Raw genomic sequence first — 27774 nt, forward strand, 5'->3', positions numbered from 1 at the left:
TCTTCTCAAGATCAAGGAGAACTGTTACTTGAGATACACTGAGGTAAGCAGAATCACCAGAATCTGAACAAGAACTGATAAATAATCACTTCAAGAGTAGCCCCTTGAGATCACTGAAGATCAATGAAAACAAAAAAGAAGGAAAAAAAAAAAATCTCCCGTTGGAGGGAGTCTACCTGTAAGATTCCACCAGAAAGGAAGAATGAAGAAATGACAAAGGCAGACAGTAAGAGAAACAAAAGGGAGACAATATAACAAGAAACAACAAAAAAACGAAGCCACCTCAAGGCCCAGAGCAGGAGAATGGTGACTACAGACACAAAGAATCAGAGCTGAGACAACAACCTTCGAGCAACAGAAAAAAGCAGAATTAGTGAAAACTCAACAGAGAAAAATGCAAAAACCAGAAGGATTCTTAAGAGGCAGAGTGATGCAGAATTATACATTGTATATGTTAAAAACATGAAAAGTATCAAGGAAAATGCTTTAATATTTCTGTATGTTCCTATCATTTTCTGCTAGGTATGCCACAACTCAGGATTATTAGGAAGATACGAGACGGCTCTTCTGAGAGCATGCCATCTCACCCAGGCTAAGGCAATCAAGACAGAGACTATTCTAGAAAGCCAGTCAGAAGAGAAGCCTCACTCAGCACTCCAAACCGGTTTTCTGGCGAAGCCTTTAGCTCCCTGGTGAATGAACAAGAACACGGGGAGCTCCAAAAAGACACCTAGCTGTGAATTCTGAAGTTTACTGGCTAGGTAATAACTGGCTGACAGATTGTTCCTTTTACTGTTGAGTACAAAAGGAACAAAGGAGGGTATAATGAAGTACCACATTCCTCTTCTTTTTGACCAGGTACTTAAGCCTTGCCTCCAGTAGGTCTGCACACTTACAGAATACGAGGGACATTTGACTTCCCAAAACCCTGCCCTGTTGTATCCATCCAAGAGTTACCGAATTCCTTTATTTAAAGCCAAGAATAGCAAAAACAGAAGGCAAGATGAACTGCAGATCGGGAAAACGCACAAGAATGGCTCCCTCCTTACTCACTATGTTCATTTTGACATATCTTCTCAGGTGAATTCCAGAAGTGTTTGGACACACTTCGTGGATAGTTCTGCTAGGCCAAGGCAGCCAGCTGGGAGCTGACAGGTATTGCCTCCCACGGCCTCCGCCTTATCAACTTCCCTGAAGGCAGGCACTCGGTGCAAGGGCACCGAGATTTGCATAGGCATCCAAAAAAAAAAAAGGCACACGCACAGCAACAAAGAAGGAAGGCACCTCGCCGGACCCCCGCCGGGGCTGGCGGCCGGGAAGGCGGGGCTGACCCCCCTCTCAGCCCGGCGCGGGCGCCGCTTCCACGGAACCTCGTCCGACCCGCAGCCAAGGAGGGCGGGCGGCGACCCAGACGGAAGCAGTGCCCCACTTACACCCCTCCCCCGGCGCGCAGGGAGGCACCGCAGACGCCGAGCTCCGGGCGCGCCCCCGCCGGCAGGTGCCCGCCCGCCCCGCCGAGGCCGCCCGGCGCTCACCCGGCCTCCCGCATGACGTTGCTGTCGCCGCAGTCGCAGGCGCCCCCCGCCTGGCTCCGGAACATGTTGTAGTCGTGCCCGGCGTGCTCGCCCTGGTGGAAGCACTCGGCGCACAGGCTCATGCAGGGCGAGATCCCGCACGTCCGGCACCGGTAGGCCACGAAGTTGGCCGTCCACACCAGGCCGCAGAGCGTGGCCGGGTCGTAAGTCCGCACGGTTTGCACGAAGCTGTCCCAGGGCTCCCCGCCCGACAGCAGGCAGCGGCACCACTCCAGCGCCTCGGCCGCCGCCTCGCCGCCGCCGCCCGGGCCCGCCGCCGGAGCCAGCACCCGCTTCAGCAGCGTCCGCAGCTCGCCCGCCGCCGCTGCGCCGCTCTCGCCGCCCAGATCCCTCTTCAGCTGCGCCGCCGTCTTCCACTTATCCCCGCCGCTGGCGCCGGCCCCCGCCATGATGGGAAACTGAGGAGCCGTTACGGCTGCGCCGGGCTCCCGGCTCCGGGGCTCCCCCCGCCGCCCTCTCTCCCCTCCCAGCGGCGCCTCCCTCTCGCGATAGCCGCGGAACCGGCGCCCTCCTCACCACCCGCTCCCTCCTCCTGACACTGCTTCTCCCCTCCCCTGACATTACCCCTCCTCTTCCTCTGCCCTCCCCGACGCCCCGTCAACGCGCAGGTGCGCGGCCCGCGCCTCCGCCTCGCAAAATGCCGCCGCCCGCTCCCGCCGGTGCCAAGCTTCTTGTCAGGACGAGGGGCGCGGGAGCCGCGGGGTGCGCGCCGCGGCCGCCATGGCGGCCCCAAGCGTCGTTCGGCTGGAGGGCCCGCCTGGGGCGGTCGGCGCCCCCAACGGGAGCGGAGTCCCCTTTGTTTCCGAGCCGCTCCCCGAGTAAAGCGGCGGCTGTGAAGACACCGCGCTGCCGCCGGGGTGCGCGGGACTCTCGAGGCCCGTGGTTGCGCGCTTGCTGCCCCCAGCAGCCCCGCCGGAGGTGGCGGAGCACCGACGGGCTTCGGCGGTGGCACCGCGCCTCGCTGGCGATCCCCGCGTCTGGGCCCGCCGGGGCGTTCGGGCCATCCGCAGCCCCGCGCCCCGAGGTACCGGAGTGCATCTGCGTGTTGCCAGCAGGAGAGAATGTCTTTAGATGGGAGTTACAATAGCTTACGTGCTGTTCGGCAGTTTTAAATCTCGATGAATAGATTTTCAACTGTGTAATGGAAAACCTTAGCAGAAAAAATCGGTCCTCAGACGAAGGTAACCTTTTATCTGACAGAACGGAACCCCAGAGCCCCAAGGCGGACAGCCCTCCGCTGGCTTTGCCCGACTTCCAATGGCTGTCCGTCTTCTGGTGCCTTCTGCTGCACCGTGCTCCCTTAAGGGCAGGGAATACGGTACGTGGTGCAGTATGTCTCTCCCTGGGATTACAGGAAGGAAGATATGAGAAAAGTGAGTAAATCCGTTGCTTTTCTCTCGAGGACCGTCCTTTCCACTGCAGAGGTGGAAGTCCGTTTCCTCGCTTTCGGTCGCTAATGGCTGTCATTGATCTGGGACCCTCGATGTGGGGGACACGCCCGGCAGCCCGGCCTTTCGCAGACACGCAGCAGCGGTGCCGCGTGAGGCGGTAATAAAACGTGTCACGTTTGTAACACACGATGGTCAAAGCCCACGTCTGGTCATTTAAAAGGGGAAAGTTTAGTTGCGTTTCATTCCCGCAGGTCGCCGTTTGCCCGGGCAGCGGCAGCAGCTCGGCGGCCCGCAGCGGGCCCCGGCGGCGGCGCGGACAGGGGGCGGGGCGCGGCGCGGCAGCCCGGCGGCTCGGGCCGGCGCCGGGGGCTGGTTGGCGGCGCGGGGCCGGGCGGCGCGGCGGAAGTGCGCGGAGGAGCCCGGATCGCATCGGCCCGGCCCGGCCCGGCCCGGCCCGTCAGCTCGCCTCGCCGGGGCTGCGGCGAGTGGAGGCGGCGCCAAGCGGCGGCCGGCGCGGAGGCGGCGGAGGTGTGCGCGGGCCAGCGGCTTCGCGGCCGCGGAGAGAGCGCTGCCGGGCGAGCGGCCGGTGTGGGTGGCGGAGGGCCCCGGGGCTCGGTTCCCGCTCCGCTTGGGGCCGGACGCCTCTCTCGGCGGCGTTCGGGGCCCGGCGGTAGGAGCGGAGCCCCGGGCCGAGGCGTGGGGCCTCCCCGGCGCCTGTCGTGAGGCGGGGGCCGGTCACCGGCGGTGCGTGAGGCGAGGGGCTGCCGCGGCCGGGAGTGGGCTCGCCTTAGCCGGCGCCGCGCTTGTCTCCCGTCGCGCGCCGGCAGCTGGATCCCCGGAAACAGCTGCATGGAAACACCTGGCAGATGCTGAGGAGTACAGTGGGATTTTAAGTATAAAGTAATTTAAGATAATATGTGATTTATTAATGTTATTGTAACTGATTACATATTATTTTCCTTAGTTAAACTACAAACATGAAGAAATTGAAGCTGAAAGAACTGGAAAGCTGTCTTCAACAAGTTGATACTTTTGAAAGTCCAAAACTACTCCTTGAACAGTATCCAACAAGACCTCATATCGCAGGTAGAGGTTACGGACACCACTGTTGTCTCTTTTACTAGTTCTTAACTGGCACTTTAAAATAATAAATAAACAAATAAAGCGTTTCTACTGCATTATCTCCTTTGAAGTTTTTACACTAGAAGTAGTTGAGAAATTGTATCCAGCAGGAATTTAATTTTTTTTTTTTTTAATGATCTAACTTCTTTTCATTAGAGGTATACTGGTAATGTATAATCCAAAAAATCAAGTAAATTGATGTAAAAGATAATGTTGCGATAGAAACATCTTAATCTGTAAATGAGAAGGCAGAAATGGATTTATTTTATGACACCCAAAAAACAGTAAAACTGTATATACAGACCCTCATCCATACCTTAATTATTTTTCCAATATTTTACGTCCTTCTATTGTTTTTCCTCAAACAAATTTAGAGGCATACTTTTTCCACAAACAGTACTTGCAGCTCTACGTGTAATCTCTTCACCAAAGATCTAGAGTTCTATAACTCATCAAAATGATTTTGACTTGTTTTCACATATAAATGTAAAAGAGAATTATAGGCAGTGAGAACATCAGCTTAATTTTGCATGAGCAGAAACCTTTAGTTCAGAGTTTTCTGAAGACAGAAGTAGCTTTTCTTGATTACTCAGATGCATATTTGATATTATTGACCTGTGGTTGTTTTTTCCCCTAGCATGTATGCTTTATACAATTCACAATACTTTTGATGACATTGAAAACAAAACAATTGCAGATTTAGGATGTGGTTGTGGCATGCTCAGCATTGGAAGTGCAATGTTAGGAGCAGGGTAAGTATATAATGCTAAGTTCTGCTTGTGTTTTTTTCTGGCATAGAAGAGTAGAAAATAAGATCAGAACATAGCAATGCTGAACTAAACTAATTTTAGGTATCTAATCTGGTGCATACCGAGGCTGTTTATTATGCTTAAAAGACAATCAATAACCATTCAAATAGTGGAAGAGAGGGACAGTTGCCATGAATTTGGAAATCATAACGCACTAAATGAACACATGAAATTTCATTCACAGGCTTTAAAAGGATATTTGACAAGGGGCAAACAGAGCTACGTCTGTCTTTATCAGCACTGAATTTATAGCGTGCACTTGTTACATTTCCTAGATAAAAGAAGTTGTGTGCACAGATCCCTTTCAAAACTTTACTATAGAATTTAAACACTATTTTAGTTTGCATGAGACTAATATGTGGCCCTTTTTTTTTTTTAACAGATTGTGTGTGGGGTTTGACATAGATGCAGATGCACTGGAAATATTTAATAGCAATATTGAAGACTTTGAGCTCACGAACATCAACATGGTTCAGTGTGACATCTGTTCTTTATCCGACAGCATGTCAGAGACTTTTGACACAGTTATTATGAACCCTCCATTCGGTACCAAGCATAATAAAGGTTGGTAATTCTGAAAGTCATTTAGAAATTACTAGGAATGAAATAGCAAGGGAAACACTTTTAATGAAACATCTCCCTTCTTTATTGCAATTAGCTATTGTAATTACCTAGAGTTTTGTTGATCTGGAATCAGTTTCCTAAGTACCAATTAACAACTTCAACATTGTAACTAACAATTGCTAGGTTTGAAATAAACAATACCAGCTATTTCAAATCCCTATCATTTTTCTCTTATACTAAAAGCAATTGGGTAAGTTGTAACTTTCTGCACCTTAACATATTCAGTGTTGACACATGACTCCAGAAAAATTGAAGCATGAAGCAGAACTTTAAATCCTGTAGTTTAAGCTTGCGTTTTAACAATTCTAATAATTTCATCATTCTTTTAGGAATGGATATGATTTTTCTGAAAACCGCTTTACAAATGGCAAAAACAGCTGTATATTCCCTTCACAAAACTTCAACACGGCAGGTCAGTCAGTCCTTCATTTTAGTAGCACAAGCATTAACTAGGCAATGGAATAGCTGGCATTTAATCATAGAATCATAGAATCGTTAGGGCTGGAAGGGACCTTCAAAGGTCATCTAGTCCAACCCCCCTGCAAGGAACAGGGATATCTCCAACTAGATCAGGTTGCTCAGGGCCTCATCCAACCTGGCCTTGAAGGTCTCCAGGGATGGAGCATCCACCATCTCTCTGGGCAACCTGTTCCAGTGTTCTACAACTCTTATGGTAAAAAATTTTTTCCTAATATCCAACCTGAATCTACCTCCCTCTATTTTAAAACCATTACCCCTTGTCCTATCACAACTGGCCCTCCTGAACAGCCTCTCCCCATCTTTCTTGTAGGCCCCCAATGATGTTGTCTATAGCTTTACTGTTTTTTTCACACCTGTATGGGGTATGAAACTTGTTTTGAGTAAATAGTAATCATGCCAAGTAACTGTGATCTCCCATACATCAAGGTAAGTATGTGATCTAATGTTTCAGCTTGAAAAACAAAAGCACAGGAGACTTGTTAAATAAGTACAGGGCTGTAGATGTTTTATAAGATAGTGTAGAAACAAGCTTTTACATTTACTTGTATCTATTTAATATTGTAGCACATTCAAAAGAAAGCAGATGAATGGGCAGTGAAGATGGAAGTTATAGCAGGTAAGATTAATTTGTTGTTAAAGAAAAAAAAAAAACCAACCAACCAACCTTTTGTTGGGGGCTGGTATCTGTAGCACTACTAGCCAGTCTTAACAGCCTGAGGTAAATTTAAGCGTGACTTAACACTGAAAATTACACCAGTCTTTTTTTGAAGTGGCCTTTCCCCCTTTCCCCTCCCTCCCCCCGGCTACCTGGCTAGAATACAAGCAGGCACTTAATAAAGCTCTGAGGAATACATACTCTGTGCAGAATTAGAATTCTGATTTCTTCCTGGACTAGATTTTGCCTGCAAGCAGAAGTTACCTACCTTCCTGCTTCCAAAGGAGATTGTTGCTGAATAACAAAAGCAAAGTGCAGGTCAGTTACTACACTAAAAAGCATCGTGTCCTTATAGTCAGCTAAATATTTTTCTGACAGTTCAAGTATCTTCCCAATTCTGAAGCATCACCAGCTGAATGCTTCATACAGTCATACAACTTGAGACATGGAAGTTGCAAAAGTGCTTGAAACGACTGCAGTTCTGCATTTCAGCCATCCACTTACTGTCTGATGTGGTCAGCTTAACTGTTCAGTCACAGTCTAGTCAGGAGCAACAGAGGAACATGGGTATAGGGTGCAAGTGAACTGACTACTGATCATTCTAGTTTAACAAGCGTTCTTTGTACTGTTCACAGAACTTAGATATGACCTACCAGCATCATACAAGTTCCATAAGAAGAAATCAGTAAGTATAAAACCTAACATAACTGAGAAAATGTTCTGTCTTGTACTAGGCAGGTCAATAACTTCTACTTAAGAAAATTAAGTTTTAGGGCCATATGTATTGGATGAGGAATGCCCGTAGCACTTGAGACTCTCAAGTTCACTATGATGGCATCAAGTTCTATTATTGTTAACTACATTTTGTAGTTGAACAGGGAAAAGAATCATTGTAACAACAAGCCAACGCTGCAACTAGATGTGAAAAAGCTCCTTGACTCATCTTCTAATATTTATTTGCTTGATGCTATCTGAAACTCAGACCAAATTAAGTAGCGAAGGCCAGAGTAACGAGGACTTTACAGCTGTAGCATTATTTCAGTGTTCTGTGCTCTTTACTGCAATAGCTACAGGCAGTGAAATACCTCACAGAACAGTCTTAGAGGGGGCAGGAGGAAGCTGTGTGCTTCATCTCACAATAGAAAATCTAGTTTGGATGCTAGAGTATGGAAGCTTAAGCCCGCAGGCAAGTTCCTGGATGCTAAATGGTGCCCTAGAAGACATGTATCCCATTACCATAGAAGTAGAGAATCTTAAGAGGAGCATGAGGAACATTTTGACAATTGTTAGGTACATTGAGTAGCAAAGACTAGAAGCTTTATTCCTCTTCTCTTGGTGACTTGAACTTAAATGATGGAATCCTGTCCTTCAGCTTTGCTACTTCAGTTACAGCTTTATACTACATTAACATCCAGTTTAAGCAGTTTTAAGTTCTGAATTTATTGGCAGCTGCTATTTAACATAACTGCAAAATAACAAAGTCCAGAACCTTTTACATTTGAATGAAGTGCCAGAGGAGTTGAGAAGATCTGACAGTATAAACTATAAAATAAAAGAGTTTTTCAGGGTGGTACGTTAAGAGTAAGCATGCTTCTTAAACAAAAAAAAAAAGCTGTAACCCAACAATATGAAGCTTTCCTCTCATTGTAGGTTGACATTGAAGTGGATTTCATTAGATTTTCTGCTAAGAAACTCCCGAACTGAGGCATGTCTTTAAAACCTATTGAAAATGGAACAATAAAATCAATTATTTTTATTTATTTATTTTAGTATTACTGATCTCCATCTCCGTTTTCTGTTTTCAGTTGTTTTGGTGCAGGTTCTTCTTTTTCCGTTTCCTCTAGTGGTCTCTTCTTGGGACTTGCTGGTTCTGCAAGATTAAATACGTAGTCATTTATGGTAAAGGAAAATGTTTCAGTATTACCTGAAATCTGAAAACACAAACGCTTCCTATCATGTAAGTTCAAGGATGACTCCTAGTTTATCCATAGCCACTGCTATGCTAGGTTTACTTATTACTGTGACCTAAAGCTTTTGTTCTAAAATACCCAATTTGAAGAGCTTCTTCCCTGTATAACTTCACAGCAGGAGGGCAGGTAAGAAAATGGAGGAATACAATCTGACAGGAATAGGTTTCATTGGGTTTTGTTTAAGCAGGTGCCATAGCTAATAAACAGAAGCTAAGCTTTTCACCTTCTCCAGGCTAAATACCAATATGCAGAACTAGTAGTCTTCTCATATTCTCAAGGGGGGGGGGGGGGGGGGAGGGGAAATCGCCACTCAAGAGACTGGGTCTGTACAGTTGTGTAGTGTTGCTGACCACCACCATCTTTCAATGCAGAACGCTTTGAACAGCCCTGCAGTACAGTCTCAGCTATCCAGTAATTATTTTAATATGCTTTTTGGACAGTTCTGGAAGGAATCGAGCGCAAAACCCTTAAAGTTACTTCACTGATACTGACAAGAGGACAGAAATACTACAATGTAGGGCCAAATCTGAAACACTTGTTAGAAGCATGAGTAGAAACAGTAGTAGAAAGTAGCTCCATGTACTAAGGAAGCTGCATCCAGTGCACAGAGTGACATACCTGGTTTACTATCATCTTCGCCACCGTCTTCTTCGTTCTCAAACTTTATTTTTTTGCCCTGAAATTGTACTTTTCCTTTGTGTGCACCTTGAGGTATCTTTCCCCCTCTTCCTTTTCCTTTAATTTTGCGTCCTGTAGGGATATAAGAGGTCAGGAACTTTGTATCATTTGTCTTTTAACTGGCAAGCTTAGAAGAATGCTTTACAGTTAGTCAGTGTTTAGTATGTATTCATTGTTTACAGTTACTTTCACACAGTGACACTTCTAGGACATTATAAATGCTTAAACCAATCAAAGGAGGACCTTTTGTTTTCTGTTTCAGCAATTCTTGCTGATCTTCCAATATTTTTTTCAGAGCTTCTTTCTCTGCATCTCCTTCTAGCACTTCCCAGGTAACATCCTTGTTCCGAAGCTGTAAGTTTCCGTTATGCGCTTCTTTGGCTTTTTCCAGAGCTTCCTTTGCAATAGTCTTAAACAGGATAATTCCCTTAAAAAGAAAAGTGGCATTTGCATTTGAATCTTACGGCAAAAACATTCAGCTAGAACGATGAACAACATATCCTGTTAGGTACCTCAGCAAGTTCATTATTCTTGCATGACATACAGTGTCTAGACTGCAGCAAAACCCTCAGACTGTCCTAACAAACGTTCTCAGCCTCAGTTTTAAACTTATCAACTGACAAGGCTGGAACCTTTATCTGTTCTTTTGAAATAATTTAAGGAAATAATTTAATTCTCTAAATATTCTGCAGTTCCACAAGTCAAATAATTTCTCATTTGATTAGATAAGAGAACAAGCATTTAATCATTCAGTTTCAAACTTTTAATATAGAGATCTTAACACCTTGTCCAAGATTCTACTGACCTCCTTCGCACCTCTGACAAAGTGTATCCACTTGATTTCTCCGTGATCAGAAAACACATCGTGGAGATCTTCTCTGCATGTTTGATCATCTAGATCACCAGAAAACTTCAAAAGACATCCTATCTTTTCTTCCAGAGACTTCTACATGAAATAAAAAAACCCCACATTTTTGTTGAAGAGTCAAGCTTGAACATTCTTTTTTTTCCCCTCAATCTTAAGACTATTAAAACATGATAGCAATAAATAAGCAATTGAAGTCACCCTTCCTAGCACCATCAGTAACCCATGCATTCTTGCTACATAGCTTATTTACGCTGATGTCCAAGTCTTGCATGCTATGTGTCTCCTCCTTTTTTAATTTATGTGGAACTTAGGACTCCTTTCCCTTAAGGGAGTTATACTCTTTAAATTCCACAAAACAGTTCTCTGAAGGCTTGACACCTCAAGTTTAAAATCTGTGTAACAGCAATTAAATCCTTACTGGATCCTTCAAATACCACAGAAGAATGATCATCTCAGTGGTGCATTTAGGATCACTTCTGAACAGGTAAACATGCTTAATAATTTAAATTTGGGATATGATCCTTTAAACAAAAATAGTCTCTTCAAAGCAAGATTAAATACCATGACAGAACAAAGTCTTACTGTAGGTTACTTGGAAAAGCTGAAGTGACTTTCTAGAAAGTGGTCCATATTATAGAATTATAATATATAGAACTCATATAATTATGTAATATATAGAACTCTGAATATCCCGCGTTAACTTTACAAAACGTAGCTGCAGAACATGTTTGTTATGTGTGGATCGAAAATCTATACAAAAGCAAGCATTGCATGGTTTTCAGTTATAGTGATTTAAGAAACCCATACCATTTCAGCATCTGCTGCTTGTTTCTGTTTTTCTTCTTTTTCCCTGTAGAAAAGTTAAATTAGTTAAGAGTTGGTTCAAGTATGGTCGGGTGAGCAAAACAAGGCACTTCAGTTGATAATGACTTACTGTTTAGCTCTTGCTTTAGCTTCTACTTTGTTTTGTCTCCTTTCTTCATTCTTCTTTGTACAATACTCCTCCCTTCAAGAGAATATAAGCTAAGTTAATATCGCTTAAAGTATGCCATTGTAATTACTTTATAAGACAGCAGTAGCCAAGAAACAGTTAAGATTATCTTTGGGAGCTGAGATGCTAGTCTCCAAAAGGTACAGCTATCAATACCTGTACAACAGTGTAGAAACTTACACTTCTCAGGTCAAGCCAGGTTCTTGTCTAAATCCACGCTTGACCATTGTTAGTTCACAAATCAGTTAAGTGGACTTACTTGAAAAGTACTATCAATTCTGTATCTTTGTACTTTTGGTTGGGGATTTCTGTGAACTTCTTAGCAGATTCAACACTATCAAAAACTGCAAATATTGAGCCCTGTTGAATGGTAAGAGAGACACAGTGTTAGAGTAATTGAACAGAATGTTGTCCAGGGGGGATCCCTGCCCCAGGTCTAACTGTTCATCACAAGAGCTACCTTAAACGTCCTCTGCAATGTTCTCCTCATTTGAATGTTTTCAACTGGACCTTTATCCTCAAGCCATTCTTTGATATCATCAAGAGTTGCATCTAGTGGAAAGCCTTTCTGCAAAAAGCAACACCTTCAGCTATACGCAACAAACTGACAGTCGGAAATTATAACCGATCTGGTATGAGTTAATTCAAGCTTTACTTAGATGGTTTTCAAAGTCATGCAGAACAGCACAGAGCAAAGAAAGAAGTTTACTTACAACATACACAGATCTGTTTTTAATTGCAGCCTTATACTGGTCATTTAGTTCAGGAAGGGGTTTGTTTGGAGATCTTCTGATTTTAGTTTTGTCTTCGTTTATTTCCATTAGACCAGTCTTAGATTTTCTTAGTGCTTCTACAATAACACTAAAATCTTTTGAAAGGCGACTTAACCTATTGAATAAGCAGACAGAGGTTATTACAAATCTACAGGCAAAGCTGAAGCTAAATGTTAAAACAGCAACAGGAGTCATACATGCAGACCAGGGACATTTGGTTCCAAATGGAGACAAGTAGCTGAAAGTTGCCCTTCCAGCCAGATTAGTTGCACTTTGTTGTACCTGTTGAATTTGATCATTACTTCTAAAGGCACCCAGCCGTCATCTAGTTTGATCTGTTCCTTTAGGAACTTGTCTCTTGGTAGATTGTGATTGCCAAAATAGTACTGCAAAAAAGAAGGGAGAGGGGGTCAGGGAGAGAGATTTGTCCTTGAATGTTCAGTCTTAAAAGCTTATATTCATCAGTGGATTGACACACCAAAAATCATTAATCTGAACAATTAGAAATTTTGGAATTATTACTTTCTGCTTTAACATGATACCTTTGGAAAAGTTAGCTGCAACACATAAGCTCCAAAAACCCAGTGCTTCATGCAGTGGGACTAATGAGACAAAGGTAGACAGTTTTGTTTAGGGAAGGATGAATTTTATTCTGTTAACATAATCATCAACCTGATCAAACTCTGCAGAGTCAAAAGTCAAATTTGTCACCAACAGATTGAGGTTTTAGTCCTTATTTGAAGAAACGTATTGCCACACTGAGAAATCATACATGTAGACTAGAGTTTCTAGGTCTCATTTAAGAAAATACTGTAAGATAAAAAAAAAAAAAGTTTTATTTTAATTTAATGTGTTCTCATTTTGATCATGTCCAGCATGGGAAGAGCAGAGTGTCACATAGCTGACAAACTGTTCAGTTCAGTACAAGACAGACAAGTTAATCACTTTTTTTTTTTTTGCTTACTAGCAGTCACCTAAATAGGGTCAAATACTTGAAGTCATAGGATAAGCTGAAGCCTTTCAACCAATATCATTATTCTTTCTAAAGTCAGAGCAGGTTTTACAATACCTCTCCCTCTAGTATACCTCAAACTCACATTACCACAAGTCTAGCTTTGTCAACTATTTTTCCTCAATCTCTCTTTTGTTTTGGTTTTTGTTTCTCCTTCTTCCATAAATAATGACTACAGCTCCATATGCTAATGGGGATTCACATGCAGCTGTATTTTTGTCCTTCAAGAAAACAGTTTTGTTCTAGATGTCATTTTAAGTTACAGGCTCAGTTTTCCATTGCAGGGTAACCCTCCCAAGCCTCTAGAATGAGAAATAGTTAATCTAAAGTAGGCACATAAGTTTAGTTGTCATCTGCAGCAATAAATTACTAAGCAGTAAATCATAATAGCAATGTTATGCCATGTGCCAATATTCTGACTAGCACAGATTCCCCAGTAGGAGGATTTTTTCCCAAAAAAAATTAAGTCATACAGAATTAAAATGCATCCTCCTATTTGCATACATAGAATAACCCCCGTGAACATAGTAATAAGTTGTTTAATGATACGTTCACTTGCTAGAGCACTTAAAACAGTAGCAAGTTAAACCTTTTGTGTTTTTTAAATGGTCTTACAGGCAGCTCTAGACAACTATAACTTCCAGCTTAGACTACAATTATGAATTATCTCAAAGTATTAAATACCATCACAGACCTGCAGCAGACATTTTTCAAAGAGCTGAAGATTCAAGTCTAACTCCCTATGAAGTTAACTTCCCATTAGCCAGGTCCCTACCAATGGATGTCTGCAAAACTGTATCTCAGTCCGGATCCCAAACTATAAATTCAACTTACCTCAATTTGCTGACAGATTTTGCTTTCCAAAATAGACATGCTTTCACCATTTCCATTTTCAGCCATTTTCACCAGCTGTGCTGAAGAGAATATAGAGCAAAGGCACTAAGTGTTGAATAGTACTTTCTACAGACATGTTCATATAGCCTTGCATTTCACTGCAGCCTCATCTAAACAAGGTAACAGACAAGTTCTTTAGCCATATGTTTATGCTGTGAGCCAACTTTAAACATGACTGCAGAATTCGAAGGGGAAACTATGAAACAACTGGAAAAGAACAATACTTTGGTTATTAAGGCAGCATTTGGCATTCTACATTCAAGATAGGCATTTTTTTTTTTACTTAACAGCGACAGACCTGAGAGCCAACAACATTTGTTAAGTCAAATCCAACCTCTCATCACTAGGCAGAACATCAAACTCTTCTGAGGTTTCTGCCTCGTCATTAATCTTTGAAGGAACTTACTGAAGGAAAGAAGGAAAATATCTGCATTTACTATTACATCCTGAAGATGTCTAGTTCTCTTCTTTACAAACTTGTTTTCACTGGTGTTAAGCGTATAATCCCAGTGCATCAGACACAGTCACTACGTGTACTAGAAGGCTGACAAGAAAGCAGCTACTGGCCAGAAAGTTAATTGGGATCAGAAAATGTCTATCTAGTTGCTCTTAAGGTAAGGACAGAGTGTGAAGAGTAATCCTTGAGGAAAAATGGAGCTTTATAAAGCTGTCAGAAACCGGTTTGAATTCAGTTTTCAACTATGAAGCACAGATTTCTTCTTTCTCCCTTTGAGCACTATTACACTTGTTAAATCCAGCTACAGAAGACGAAGCAGTTTCATGGCCCTCAGTTACTCCAGTTCACAGATCAGTGATCACTAAGACTACTGGTGAAGATGGGTTTTCATTCTTGTCCTGCATGGTTTATCAGGAGATTTAACATTTTGCTCTTCTGCCACTTGCAGGACAGTAACATCTTGCAGAGCATCAAGATGACTGACAATGTAGAAACAGGGAAAACTCCCCTGAGACTGCCTTGTCACAAAAGATTATATTCTTCATCAGAACACCCACCTGGCACCCCATCTTCTTATTTCAGTAGTTTAATTCACTGATCATTGTTCAGCCTACTGCAGTATTCTCATTTCCTCCTCTTCCTGATCTCGAGGCTACACTGCATCCTTTGACTTGCTTGTAGTTCTTTTTGATCTAGTCACTTACAGCCTTAACACTTGCATCTCAGTACCCGCTACTGGGCTTCCACCTGTACCTAACTAACACTGTGACACGCTTTAAAGCGTGATTTCAGTGTCAATTGACAGCGATGCTCCGAGTGTGATCCATTTGAAGCACTTTACGAAAATCCAGGCCACAGTACACAAGCTAACAATGCAGTTACTTTAGAGATGTCTCCCATTAATCACCCTGACTACAGGACACTTAATTAGTTCACCACAACATTCAGGTGCTGGCACTATCTTACCACTCCCCTGCAATGTTGTCCCCAACACCTGAATTATGAGAGAAACCAGTGTGCTATTTACATTATACCTAATTTGGTGTAATTTAATGGTAGTCTGTGGAGCAGTCTCAGCTTTTTCCATTGGATCAACTAATTGACCACCCTCCTTGTGTGCTACTGTAACACCTGATCCAACAAAAAGCTAACCCCCACTGAAGAAAGGGAAGAACAGTTCCATTAGGTAAATTTATCACGGACTTGATTCAGCTTGTAGAAAACACTAGTAATGGAGCTGTTAGGACAGAGAGCCCAAGAGGAGAAAAAAAAAAAGAAAAAAAAATCAGAAAAACCTTTCTGTGACAGCAAGCAGTCATAGTGGGTTAAGTCTGACATTAAGCTATATCCTCAGGGTCAAAAAAAGTACTTAATAGCAGCTATGTGAATCTTCATATTCTGAAGCCTTAGTTTGGTGATGTAACTCACACTGCAAACTCTCTTCTCCAGATGTGGCAAATTTTTTTAAGCACTAGGCAACGTATTTAAGTGAGCCATTTCCTTATGGGTGCTTTTCACAGTACAGCTCAATTAATGTTTAAGAAGACATACTGATTTACTATGAGATGTGAAAAATTTTGCTCTCTTGCATATTCTGAGGAAAAATTAATTTGGATTTTAGTCACGTATCCCATTTTAAGAATAATGCATTAATATGTTCTGGAACAGAAGACAATCTGCTTGCGCACACTGAAATACAGATTGAGCTGGATGGAGGAATGTTCCCTCCCGCACCACTTTCCTTTTGGTCAGTTGGTCTCAAGTACGCTGTTAAGAGCAAGCTGAGTGGAGACAGCAGATTTGTACTCTTCTGTAGTGTGAAATACAGACTAGCCTCCAAGTAGGCTGGATCTGCTTGTTCTTGAGTGATCTTTGCTGTCTACCTGTCATACTGGATATGATACTGTATATGGATTTCTTGGAGCAAGTTTTCCCCTCATGCAAGTTGTTAAAAGAAAACCTGGGGTCTTTGGGCTGTGCGCAGCTGAATCCCCAGCAGTTCTACCCCAGTTAACGAGGTGAGGATTACACAGAGGCAGCATGCCCGAGATAGTATAGTTACAAGAGACTCCCTTTGTAAAGCCGTCGACTTCACTTTGGTTTGGTCATTTAGAGAGAACTTGCCCTCGATCTGTTCAGGGTAGCCTGTCTCTTCTAGCCTCACCAGAAACCATACCAGTCTGAAATACACAGGGCAGCCTTCTTTTTACTGCTGGATACCCAAGGAGCTACTAAGAAATGCCACGATAACAGCGCTGTGAAGCATAATAGAAGAACGTACGCTTTTGTCTTCACCTAGCTTCTGCCACCTAAACTCCTGCAGCCTTGTTACGTGTCTTTCTCGTGCTTCCCCAGCTCTCTCAGTGCACCGCCCTCCCAGTCTGCCTCACTCTGGATACCAAAATACCCAGAACCAGCAACTCCCGCTCCACACAGGGCATCTCAGCTCCACTGCTAAGAAGAGAAGAGAAACAAAGTCTTATTTCCTTAGCAGTATTTTCAAGGTAAAAAACAACTGTACAGAGATGTAAAACAACACAAGACCCGGGACAAGTCTTTCACCTGGAAAAGTTTTTCTAAAAAGCACCCATTCAGCTGCACATAACAACACACTGAAGGCAAGACTAAAAAAGACTCAAGCTTGCCATACGCGGAATTCAGTTCAGACACTGATTGAGCTCTAACCTACTTAGAATAAAAGCAGAAGCAGCCTTCTAATTTAAGAGAAATTCTAGTCTCACTGCACATGCTCACTTCAGAGTTTCTAGCTCAGTCATTTGGCAGAAGCTAATCGTCTGGATCCAACTTCCAGATCAATAGTTTTCAGTTGCTGTGCAGCAATAAAGACTGATAAAAAGCTGGCTCCATTGAAGAACTACCACAGTTTGAACAGCATGCAAAATCCTACATAACGTTTTATTATAAATTCTTTTTTAGTAGGCTGCGATGGCTTGTTCCTTCTGTGTCCAACAGTCTGTACCAGTACACAACCCAAAATGAAAACAAGTTAGAACAATAAAAGTAGGCAGGAGATTTAAATTACCAATGGAAAATGACAGTCAAGCCTTTTAACTAGCACAATTTGGTCACACACCATATTAGCTAGATCATCCCAAAAGAATTCTCAAGCGAATTTTCATCTTATCAGTCATTTAGTTTTGAGGTCTAGATAGAGCTTAGTTGCAGGCTAACTGCTTTTGCCATCACTGCAGTAGAGTGAAAGGCTGTGTTTAAAAGAAGAAAGTTTCCCCAATGAAGTAACGTGGACCTGTTATTCACATAAGGTCTCGTTCAGGAACCTGCGTGCAAGAGGTCTGAGCCTTTGGACCAGATCCTTAGATCAAAATACCGCTTTTTATTTAAGGTAAGGATTAGCTGCCACCACTCTTATCAGGGATGTTACCTTCACAGTTTTTGACTAGAATCACGGCAATATAAGAAGAAATTTCTTACAAATAGTATCCAAATGGTACACCCGTCGGCCCCTGAACCTTAGGTGTGTTCTAGGAGACGACCGGTCTGTTCGAAGACACTTCTGCACTGCTGTAGCGACAACATCCCCCTCTTCAGACCACCTCGGGCCCCGCGGCCGCGGCTCCCGCCCAGCGGCCGCAGCCCGACTGCCGCGGGAGCGCTGCCCTGGGCCCGGCGCGCCGCTCGAGCCGCTGCCGCGGGCCGGGCCGGGGCAGCCCGCGGCCCCGCACCCGGGGCAGGATGGCGGGAGCCGCGCGGGAGCGGCGCCCTCCGCCTCCCTCCACCCGCAGCGCTAAAAACCAGCGGTGAGTCGCGAGCATCCGAGCGCCGTTCCGGCGAGTAACCACCGCGGCGCCGGTGCGCGCGCGGGAGCGGCGGGAGCTCCCCCTGCCTCCGCCGGGCCCCGCGCCGGGGCAAGCGGGGCAGCACGTGCTCCCCGCCCGGGAACTCCTCTCTGCCGGCCCCACCACGGCTCCCCCCGGGCCCCGCAGCCCGCCCTGCCCGGCACGGCCCGCCGCTCCTCAGGCGGGCCCGGGGGGCGCGGCGCGCGCGAGCAGCGCCGCCCCCGCGCGCCTCCCGCACAAACCTGCGCAGCCCCAGCCACCGGCCCGCACGCGGCCCCGCTCCGCCGCTTTAAAGGCCGCAGTCGGCGCCGCGCGGCCCAACAGCCCCCGCGGCAGCCGCGCGCCCGCCCCTCACGTGGGCGCCGCTTCCGGGGCGGAGCGGGAGCGCAGCAGGCGGGAGGCAGGCGGTGGCGTAGCCGTGACGTCACCGTGACGCGGCCAGGCCCCAGCTGGGCGGCCTCGGCTTCCAGTCCTGATCTCCAGGGACGGTCTCCCCCCCGCGGCCGTTCCCGCTGCGCTCGTCCGCCGGAGCCCGCAGCCCCACCACCGCGGGCGCTCCCCGGCGCGGGCAGAGGAGTCTCTGCGCCCGGCAGGATTTGGGAGACAGAAAACGGGGCGTGGGGAAAGGCGATCCTGTTCGTTTACATGGGGGAACGCACAGGCAGCGGCGGGAAGAGCTGGTGCGGGACAGAGACCCGCCCGGGTGCGCAGAGCTTTTGTTCACGTGCGTTTGCACAGTTGACAGCAAAAGTAACGTAAAAGCTTGTACTTGTACACACTGATGCGATATTTAAATTTATTAAATGTTACAAACATTCCCCTCAGTACCACAGGCGTGCCGCAGACATCTGCAGTGACACGGGGGGGATCACACAAGTAAAGATTCCAATAAACAGCACTGCCTTAACAATCGGTTCAACTATTTTCTAGTTTACACGTGAAACAGTAGAACTGCCTACCACAATACAGGCTCAACAGCACAGCAATTTAGTCTTCACATTCAGCTACTAAAAACGTATCCCGCAGACGGATAAAAGATCCCTGCTCTGAGCTTGCCACCCCCCGTAGGATGCACTGACCAGGAGCCAGAATCCCTGTTCCTCTCACTGAATTCATACTCCTGCCTGTGCTCAAGACCTGACTGCGACATGCTTTCTTGGGATGTGCTACAGCCACGAGCTAATTTAAAAGGGCATTGCAGGTCATTGTAATAAACTGCAGCAGTTTAACCACGAGTCTCAACTTCTACACTCCATTTATTCTAACGCATTCAAAAATCTCTAAAAAATCAGGACTGATCCGAAGCCCTCGGCAGTAATCTCATTAATGTCCGTTGACACTAGATCAGCACATACTCTCCTAGCGTGTCAGAACTGAAGGCTTTTTTTCACTTCGCACTTATGCTGAGGTAGAGGAGCAGCTGAGGCCGAGGAGCAGCGTACCACTTGCCTGCAGGGTGCCCAGAGGGAAAAAGTGGACTCTGGCTTCCAGTGCCTGTGCTCCAGCCCTGGGACAGTGCTGTCTTTCAGTAATGTTAAGCACCTTGTTTAAAGCAATGGACAGGTGGATGCTGGGGGGTTTTGTTAGTCCTGGTCTCATTCTGACATCCTTTCACGAATTTAGGACTGTTGATGACAGGATACGGGCCAGAATGAACCTTGGGGCCAGCCACAAGCAGCTGTTCCATGCTCCTGTTTTTCAAAAAACATGAAGCTTCACAGGTACATGTTTTGCACTGAAAAATTACATGCACGTTGAGTTCACTGTGGTTTCATTCCATACAAAGATCACCTTCATGCCCTTGTGATGTTCTCCTTTAAATCTCCACCTGCCTTTGAAGAGTTTTCAGCTGTGAAGATTTCCAGGAGAAATAAATTCACATTTTTTCTTTTTCCCACCTGCATGGCCCACCTGCTGCTTTTCAAAACAGAGTCAGAGTTCAATTCCTCACACCTCTTTACAGTTTGGAGTCTTTCAACAAAGTACATTGGATCCTTAAATTGCTCTCAGTGGGACAGATAATGAAACAAAACACTGAACCACACACACAGGAGGTTCTGACATAGTAAAGTGACACGCAAAGACATCAAAACAAGCGCTATATATACACCACAGATTTCACATCAAAGCTCAGAGTTGAGTGCCACCTGCTACCAGCAGTCAAATGCAAGTGAGAAAAAGCATAAAAATGTGAAAGAACAAAAAAATATTGAAAACGCTTATGATTAAGAAAAAGAAATATTATAAACTGTGGGCTTACCTGCTTGGAAAGCTCCTTTCATCGTATCTGATAAATCCAATAAAACCAAAATTTCATTTTAGGTGGCAGTGCTGGTGTAGGAAGTTCCCACCACGCACTATGGCAGCCCTGTGCCGTCCCTGCCTCATGCCAACATCTAACAGCTGTTTCTGCAGTCATTTCATAAGCTGGATGGGGGAACTGATCTGGGCTAAAAAAAGCCTCTCTGCTCCCCAAAGCACGCATTTCTTTGGATCACTGCTATCAGACCGTGCAGCCCCGCAGCAGCTGAAGCGGGACCAGGGGAGGGGCAGCAAAGGTGGGAGCGGGAACTCTCCTCACAGCCACCTCCTCGGCACCGGGAAGGCTTTACCATCTTGTACTTTCCACACAACTCATGTGCTCCATTCAGTCTCTCTCTCCTGCCTCTATCCTATTACCATTTTTCATAAAACCTGAAAAAAAAGGTGTATTTTTAAGGCCTACACCTCCCTGTAGAGCATAGCTGAACCCAGACAAGTGAGCCCAGCGTTAGGAGCTTAGACACGCACGGAAAGACAACACAGTTGCACCGTGCTCCCTCAGGGAACCAGGCCAGTAACAGGCCCCACACTACACTATCCGTACAAGCTATGAGGAGAAAACAAACCCCAAGAAGTCACTGCAGTAACAATTCAGCCAAATGCATTTGTATTACTACTACATGGCAGGGTGCATAACACGGACTGGTGGGAAGGCTGGGGATGGCAGGGTCAGAACACCAGCTATTTAAATGCTACCTATGGATTCTGCTTTCTGCTGGTGCTGGCACGGCCATGCTGCGCTGGGAGCCTGCCACGGAAGTTTCCCAGTGAAGAGATGACGAAATTATGACCTTCCTGCCCACCTCAGGTTGCTTTCTAGACAGAATTTGAAGATCTCATATTATGTTTTGAGAGAAACAATAAATAAATCCAGTGGACCACGTAGCATTCAATTTGTCCATGCATAACATATTTTGACAAGTTTCTTCAGTTGTCACCTTCACTCAAGTCACATTTTAGCACTTTAAGAAAAGACCGAATGGTATTACACAAAACAGAGAAGTTTCTATCTCAGGGGATGTTAGCAACCTTCCAGTCTCTCTCATCTCCTCCCTCCATTCCACAAAGACACATGTCTTAAACCTGATTTAAAAAAACAGTTACCATGGTAAGGCTTTCCTCTGAAAAAAAAAATCACCAATACCTGTGCATCAGCCAAAGAGCCCATTGCAAAGCCACGCGGAGTCTTTTTTTATTTCGCACGGGCCCTGCCAGTGTAAGAATGGCAAAGTGAGCACTTTTCTCAAACTGGCTTGTACTGCACAGCGCTGTTCTCCTCCGGAAAAACTAGCGCACGCTTTCAGCTTGTGCTCTGGGAATACTGCATGGCGTTTCTTCCCTCATGCCCAGCCTGTGCTCTTCTCTGCTTTGGCATCTGAAAGTAGAATTAGAGGTATCCTGTATGTCCTCGTGATTTCTGGACGTGGTAAACTAGCTATCCAAGTGATACTGTTGGCTTGTGGCAATGAACCATTTCTAAAGCTACCTTCGGAGTATCAACAATTTGACCTTAAGCCCAGTAGTCCACAGAAATGCAGAGCATTTTGTTTGGCTTTACTCACCTTAGCACCAGATCACAGTTCCACCCAGTGATTAATGAAAAAAATCTGTTTTTCACAGTAGTTCCTATATAGCTGCACAAAGTATTATAAAAGAGTCATTTGAAAGCTTTCATGACAAAGAATGATTTGACTGAAAAATATATGGAAATCTTGTTACCACATTTGTATTTCTGAACTGTTTAAAATAAAGACAAGTTATACCTAGTTTTTAACGGTGTGTGCTAAGAGATTGTACTAGACATCTCATTCATGAGGTAATCAGTACTACTATGAATACTGAATCTGCTGTTTTCTGTAACAACGAAATGAAAATTAGATGTTTACACGTTATACACACAGACACAGCCATGTGACCGCATAGCACTGGGAAGGTTACCTGCTGCTTCCCACTTATTCAGTTCAGGGTTGTATTTCTCGATACTCTGCAGATATGTTCCTTTTGAATAGGAATATCCTCCTGTTACATAGATGCATCCGTTCATAACCACCGCGCCACACTCCATCCTTCTCTCCACCATGTGAGCCATCTGCTTCCACTCGTTTCGCTCTGGGTCATAGCAGTCCGTGATCGTCGTCTGTCCACCCACAAAATAGATCTTGTTTTGTAATGTAATTGAACACAATCCATATTCTTCAGGAAGAAAGGAATACAGTTCAACTCAGCATGACAACGTTAACTTAAACTGCAGCTACATGACAAACACTGGGCACCACTGAGGGTGGCTGAGTTTCATCACTGAGCTTAGGAGACACCTCAGGATTTTCTGCTACACTTGGTAAAAGCAAGCTCAAGGCATTACAGAGAACATGGACATGAGCACCAGTACTTAGTGAGAACTGCTTTAAAAACATGCTGTTACCAAATGCAGAACATAGAGAAAACCTTTTAAAAAGTCATAGAAATTTTTTTTGCCAAATGCATCTGAATAGACAGATTTTACAGAAAATAATTATTTAATAGAATGCAGCCATTCTTTAGTTCAACATCTATATAGTGATTACTATAGAACAGATGCTTGAAGAGGGTCTTCCCTTCCTCTCTGAGAGTCTGGAAAAGGGAAATGATCCCACTCTGGCCCTTGCTGCCCTAAAAGCATTGTTCCTTCTATTAGCAACATGCCAGAAACTCTTAGGTGGGCCTAAAGACTCACAGATACAAGTAATCTAATCAAGCTCTACGCTTGTTACAGAAATTACTGTTTACCTGGATGCGGACTTGTGGTGACTATACTCCACTCATTGCTACCTGAATGGTATCTCTGGATTTTATCATAGGTGCAGCTTCCCCTGTACCCATAGTGACCTCCAGTTACGTAGATGACTTCATGCAGGACGCAGGCAGTGGCATTTCCAACACCTGTACACAGTGTGAAAGTCACAACACACCTTCAGACTGCACACAATAACCACAGTCACTTCCATCCATAATCCCATTTCAAATGATTTGTGAATTAATATTTTAGGGTGAAATTGTGCTTGCAAGTATTTAACTGAATGTGAAATTAAATAAACTTGCCAAGGAACCTTATTTTATCAGCGTAAGTGAAGAGCAATTAAGTAAAACTGCAGTAACCGATACATATTGCATATAATATGGCCATACAATATTTCACAGCATTTTTATGCAGTAATTGAAGACATATTGTCACGCTAGTTTTGGAATGGGGAGTTACTTTCAATATTTCCCTAAGTTAAAGAGATTTTTAAAAGTCACTCATATGGCAAGGACAAAGACAAGTAGAGTCGAGATCATTCAGTGTCTCGGGGTAACTTTTCTGATGCTTTTAGTCTTTCTCATGGTATTATTAATTATGCTGTTGTATAAACAAGGACAGAAACAGAACGGAGCCACGTTAACTCTGTCTCTAGGAGAAGAAAACAAAATAAACCAAGGGATCTAGCAAGATAAAATGGACCAATATTAGATGCTTAAAAAAGCCACTCTGATTTTCTAAGAAGTTTCACACAGAAAACAGGACAAAACAGCTGCACAGAATGTGTAACTGCTCACAGTATTAGCATAGCATTTCTATTTTTAAAGGAAATATAAACAGAATACTAGCAATGTTTGTGGAAAAATACACGGAGGATGAAGAAAGTTGTAGGAGCGCAAGTGTTTTTTCCTGTTACAGATACCTCCAAAAACTCTCATGTATGTAGAAAAACATTGTGTTGCATCAACTTACAGTAAGATTTTCAATTAATTGTAAATAACTGCATTAATTTATAAAAATGTATGACACAATGTATAATTGTTTATAAATTTTATAACAAAATAACACTCTTTAGTTCAGCTGTGATCCAAATCCATACATTCTTAATAGATCACTATTTTGGCTGCCAGAAACAGGTCATTGTGCTCTTCATTATCCTCACACTAAAGATTAAACTAAGGATCCTGAACAGATGATACACTGAAATATTAGGAAATTGCATGCAAGAAGTTTTAAATTAAGATGACACCTTTATAAATGATTACACAAAAAAATTTAGTAATTTGCTCATATTAAAATAATACAATCCCTTTATTGGAGCTTGCCCTTTGATCATCTACTGAACAGACGCCAATCCCAGGTAGTTTTCTGATTTCTTTCTAGTTAGAACAGAAATTTTACTCCTGAAAGAAGGCAAAATTAAACTGAGACTAACACTTGCTTTTCCACTCTAGTGTTTGGATGTTCACAGTCATTCACCCAGTAAAGACCTGACCCAAAGCATTAACAGGAGATTCCCATGGACTTCACTAGAATTTGGATCAAACCCTAAATGCGTCCATGACACTTAAAACCGACAAATGCAAAAGGACTGACGTTTGAGGCAGACACCATACAAAAGCTTACCTACCTTTGATCATGTTTGCAATAGGAAGCCACTTCTTTTTCAACGGATCATAGAACTCAGCTTCTTGCACCGGAGCTCCCTTTCGGTAACCACCCAAGGCATAGATGCAGCCACTCAAGGAAACCGCACAGTGGTAATACCTCGCGTCAAGCATGGGGCAGCCTTCTGTCCATTCATCTCTCTCACTGTTGTATATCCACACGGTGTCCAGGGCTTCGATGCTCTCTGTTCTATAACCTCCTGTCACATATATGTCTGGTCCCAAGCTAGCGACCCCATAGCTCTCTCTGGTGTGATCTGGCATCTCTGTTCCCTGGATCCATGCGTTGGATAAAGGATCCCAAACATGCACTTCTGATAAAGGATGCCAGTAATATCCTCCGATCACATACATGGCTGCTGTGGGTCTTCTGGAAAGACCTTTGGGATTGGGGTTCAGGGCATTGTATATGAGCGACCTTATCTTATCGTCATTAAGTCGGCATTTTTTGTGTAGGCTTAAAGCTGACCTCAGATACATGTTATCTAAGTCTACTTTGATGCAGCTCAGCAGTTCATAGATGTCCTCAATTCTTCCTTCCACGTTGTGTGCAACCCACCTAACGACAGCTTCAATGGCTACCTCTTCTTTCCAAACATTGAGGTTCTCTCTGGAGAGAATATGAGAGAGCTTCTCCTTGTCCATGTCCAGAAACTCCTCCTGCTTCCACACTTCTTCAAACTGCCATAATAATATCCTCCTGGACTCTTTTTCTAGCTGCGAGCAATCGTGATACTCGGCAAAGGCATGCATCCCTATGCAGTTGTCAGCATCTAAGTGCCTCACCAGAAACTGCTCGCAGGCTTTTTTTACAGACACGAACTGGAGGAGGTCTGCAGCCTGGAGTAGGCTTTGGACGTTTCTCTTTGTTATCTGGATCTGTGATGTGTATGCGTAATTCACGAGGGCTTCCAGTACGGCATGGCTGAGCCCAGGAAGCCTGATCTGGTTTTTAGATTTCTCTTTCATATCGGCTGTGAACATGGCTTTGAAGTAATTGCTGCAAGCCGCCAGGGCGGCCCTGTGGCAGTGGAAGATGACCCCCGAGGCGCACTGCAGGGTGATGTCGGTGAACAGCCCCTCCAGGTAAAACGCCCGGAACGCCTCCAGGAAACCGGCGGGGTGAGAGGAGTCCTCGTAGAGGTACGCGTACTCCCCCTGCCCGGCCACCGCCATCGCCCTCGCAGAAAGCCGCGCACAAAAGCCGGCAGCCGGGACCGCCGCGCCGGGCTCCCCGCGGCTTTGTCCGCGCCCCGCCGCGGGCCGGACAGCCGCTCCGCCAAGCCCCGCCGCCCTACGGCGACCACCCACCCCCGGCGCGGTACTTACGCCCGGGCGGAGCGCGGCCGCGGCGAGGGGCGCAGCCAGGCCCGCGGCAGCCCCGCGACCGTCTCGGGAAGAGCCGCTGCCGGCGGGAGGCGGCGGGGCCGGAGCGGCAGCTCCTATTTCGGTGCCCCGGCGCCCGCCCCCGCCAGGTCAGCGGGCCCGGGCGCCCAGCCCGGCCCCCGCCCGCCGGCCGGCTCGCCGCCGGGAAGCTCCGGCCCGAAGCGCTGCTGCTGCCCCGGAGCTCCCCACCCGCGGGGGCAGGGGGTTCCCAGGCTGACTGCGATGGCGACACAAGGCCCGGCCGCACTAGGGACAGAGGCAGATGCCCGGGGAGCGCCGCCAGCGTGGTGGCACTCGGCCGCACAGCACAGCCAGGGGGCCTGACCGCCACTAAGCCATCTGAAGCCGCCTCTCGCAGGGGAACCCCGCTCTCCCAGGCACTGTACTGGGAAGCACAGCGAGCTCCAGGGGCTCCCCCGTTCCAGAAGGATGGGATTCGATGGGGTGGCCAGAGCCACCAGTTCACCAGACCCAGTTCACACCTGAACGCGGCAGTCACAAGCTATGCTGACAAACAGATTCCAACAACAAGCAAATTATTCAAAAAGATGGTTATATTGGCTTTTACCACGTCTGAAAACGTGCTTCACCATTTAAGAAGTCTTTGTTTCACTAGCAGAGAAGAAATTTTCTGCGTGCTCTGGTTTAAGCAGCTGTGCTCCCTCCTTCACCTGCAGCAGGGCTGGGATCCTTTGGGTCCAGCAGCCAGGTCCCCCTGCCCTGCCAGAGCTCTCCGGGATTGAAAGGACAGGCAGTGGTTTCTCCTAACAAAAGGAGGTGGAAATTTGTTATTAACTAAGTGCCAACAATACCCAAAAGGAGAAATTAGAAGAGCTCCTTCTCTCCACAAATTAAAAAGCATTATTTTTTTTCTTTCTGCTTTTAATTACTGGTGGTACTTTGTCCCTGATACTCACCAGAAGCATGAACTAAAGAAGGAATTTGAACTGGAAAGTGTATATGGCCATACCCCTCCCGCCATCTCTCCTCACATGCTAACTGCACACCAGGATTCACGCTTGCCCTTGCCCTTTATGTAGTGCACAGGAGACATAAATAAGCTGATCCAAACAAAACCAACAAACCCTTCACACATCTTTGCTTTCAGTTTTTCAGCCGCTCCTGATGCATTGTTAGCGTAGGAAATTGGAGTTTTCTGGTGTAACTCAGGAACTAGCAGTAGCCCTGAGTCTCTGACCTGTGCCTGTCCCTCAGCTGCATTACTCCATTCCTTCCTCTGGAGCATTCCCTTGTACGGCCCGGAATGTGTTTATACATTCCCATGCCAACGGCTTTGTTTTGCTGTGGTTCTGCACTTTCCATTTCATCAGCCTCCTATGGACAAGCAGTAACTTCTCCCAAGTCTTGGCCATCCTACTAGCACACAATACTAAGGCTAAGTACTCTTCATAGTAGCTGGTGTACGAGAGCAGACCTGTTACCATATAGAAAGTTTCCCATACACACATACGCCTTCCATTACACA

General features: G+C 45.3%; 4 protein-coding genes across 12 annotated transcripts in view; 1 reads left to right on the forward strand and 3 right to left on the reverse strand.

Moving 5' to 3' along the window:
* The window catches only part of UBR3 (ubiquitin protein ligase E3 component n-recognin 3), a 123060-nt gene extending 121076 nt beyond the window's left edge, over positions 1-1984 (reverse strand). For both annotated transcript variants that reach the window (XM_086615503.1, XM_086615502.1), the window contains exon 1: positions 1536-1984. In XM_086615503.1, coding sequence (XP_086471629.1) covers positions 1536-1984 — 449 coding nt within the window. The remainder of the gene's footprint in view (positions 1-1535) is intronic.
* Positions 1985-3476: 1492 nt separating this feature from the next.
* Positions 3477-10125, forward strand: METTL5 (methyltransferase 5, N6-adenosine). 5 transcript variants are annotated; one of them, XR_015222289.1, is made up of 9 exons: positions 3477-3514; positions 3951-4072; positions 4746-4860; positions 5300-5481; positions 5871-5953; positions 6586-6637; positions 6917-6994; positions 7312-7361; positions 8327-8436. XR_015222289.1 is itself a non-coding variant. In XM_086615509.1 (8 exons), exons 2-8 carry the CDS (start codon positions 3964-3966, stop codon positions 10103-10105), a joined length of 600 nt encoding a protein of 199 aa, XP_086471635.1. In that variant the 5' UTR covers positions 3477-3514; positions 3951-3963; the 3' UTR covers positions 10106-10125. The 5 variants fall into 5 exon arrangements, 3 of the variants coding, with proteins under 3 accessions (XP_086471635.1, XP_086471633.1, XP_009978275.1); XR_015222288.1 differs by having other exon boundaries at positions 6917-7361; XM_086615509.1 differs by lacking the exons at positions 6917-6994; positions 8327-8436 and adding an exon at positions 10097-10125.
* On the reverse strand, positions 8099-18436 carry SSB (small RNA binding exonuclease protection factor La). Of its 4 annotated transcripts, XM_086615505.1 has the most exons (13): positions 17723-17873; positions 16601-16773; positions 13803-13882; positions 12239-12342; positions 11897-12071; positions 11644-11751; positions 11443-11543; positions 11127-11198; positions 11000-11042; positions 10130-10270; positions 9568-9751; positions 9265-9396; positions 8100-8546 (listed from the first exon to the last, which is right to left on the reverse strand). In XM_086615505.1, the coding sequence occupies exons 3-13, from the start codon at positions 13866-13868 to the stop codon at positions 8449-8451; spliced, it is 1224 nt and encodes a 407-aa protein (XP_086471631.1). In that variant the 5' UTR covers positions 13869-13882; positions 16601-16773; positions 17723-17873; the 3' UTR covers positions 8100-8448. The 4 variants fall into 4 exon arrangements, with proteins under 4 accessions (XP_009978273.1, XP_086471631.1, XP_086471632.1 ...); XM_086615506.1 differs by lacking the exons at positions 16601-16773; positions 17723-17873 and adding an exon at positions 18380-18436 and having other exon boundaries at positions 13803-13877; XM_086615504.1 differs by lacking the exons at positions 16601-16773; positions 17723-17873 and adding an exon at positions 18380-18436.
* A 3905-nt stretch (positions 18437-22341) lies between these two features.
* Positions 22342-26078, reverse strand: KLHL23 (kelch like family member 23). Its single transcript, XM_009992528.2, has 3 exons — positions 24866-26078; positions 23226-23378; positions 22342-22652 (listed from the first exon to the last, which is right to left on the reverse strand). The coding sequence occupies exons 1-3, from the start codon at positions 26076-26078 to the stop codon at positions 22342-22344; spliced, it is 1677 nt and encodes a 558-aa protein (XP_009990830.2).
* Positions 26079-27774: the final 1696 nt, after the last annotated feature.

This window comes from Tauraco erythrolophus, chromosome 8 (assembly GCF_009769465.1).
Source record: "Tauraco erythrolophus isolate bTauEry1 chromosome 8, bTauEry1.pri, whole genome shotgun sequence".
NCBI classification, from domain to species: domain Eukaryota; kingdom Metazoa; phylum Chordata; class Aves; order Musophagiformes; family Musophagidae; genus Tauraco; species Tauraco erythrolophus.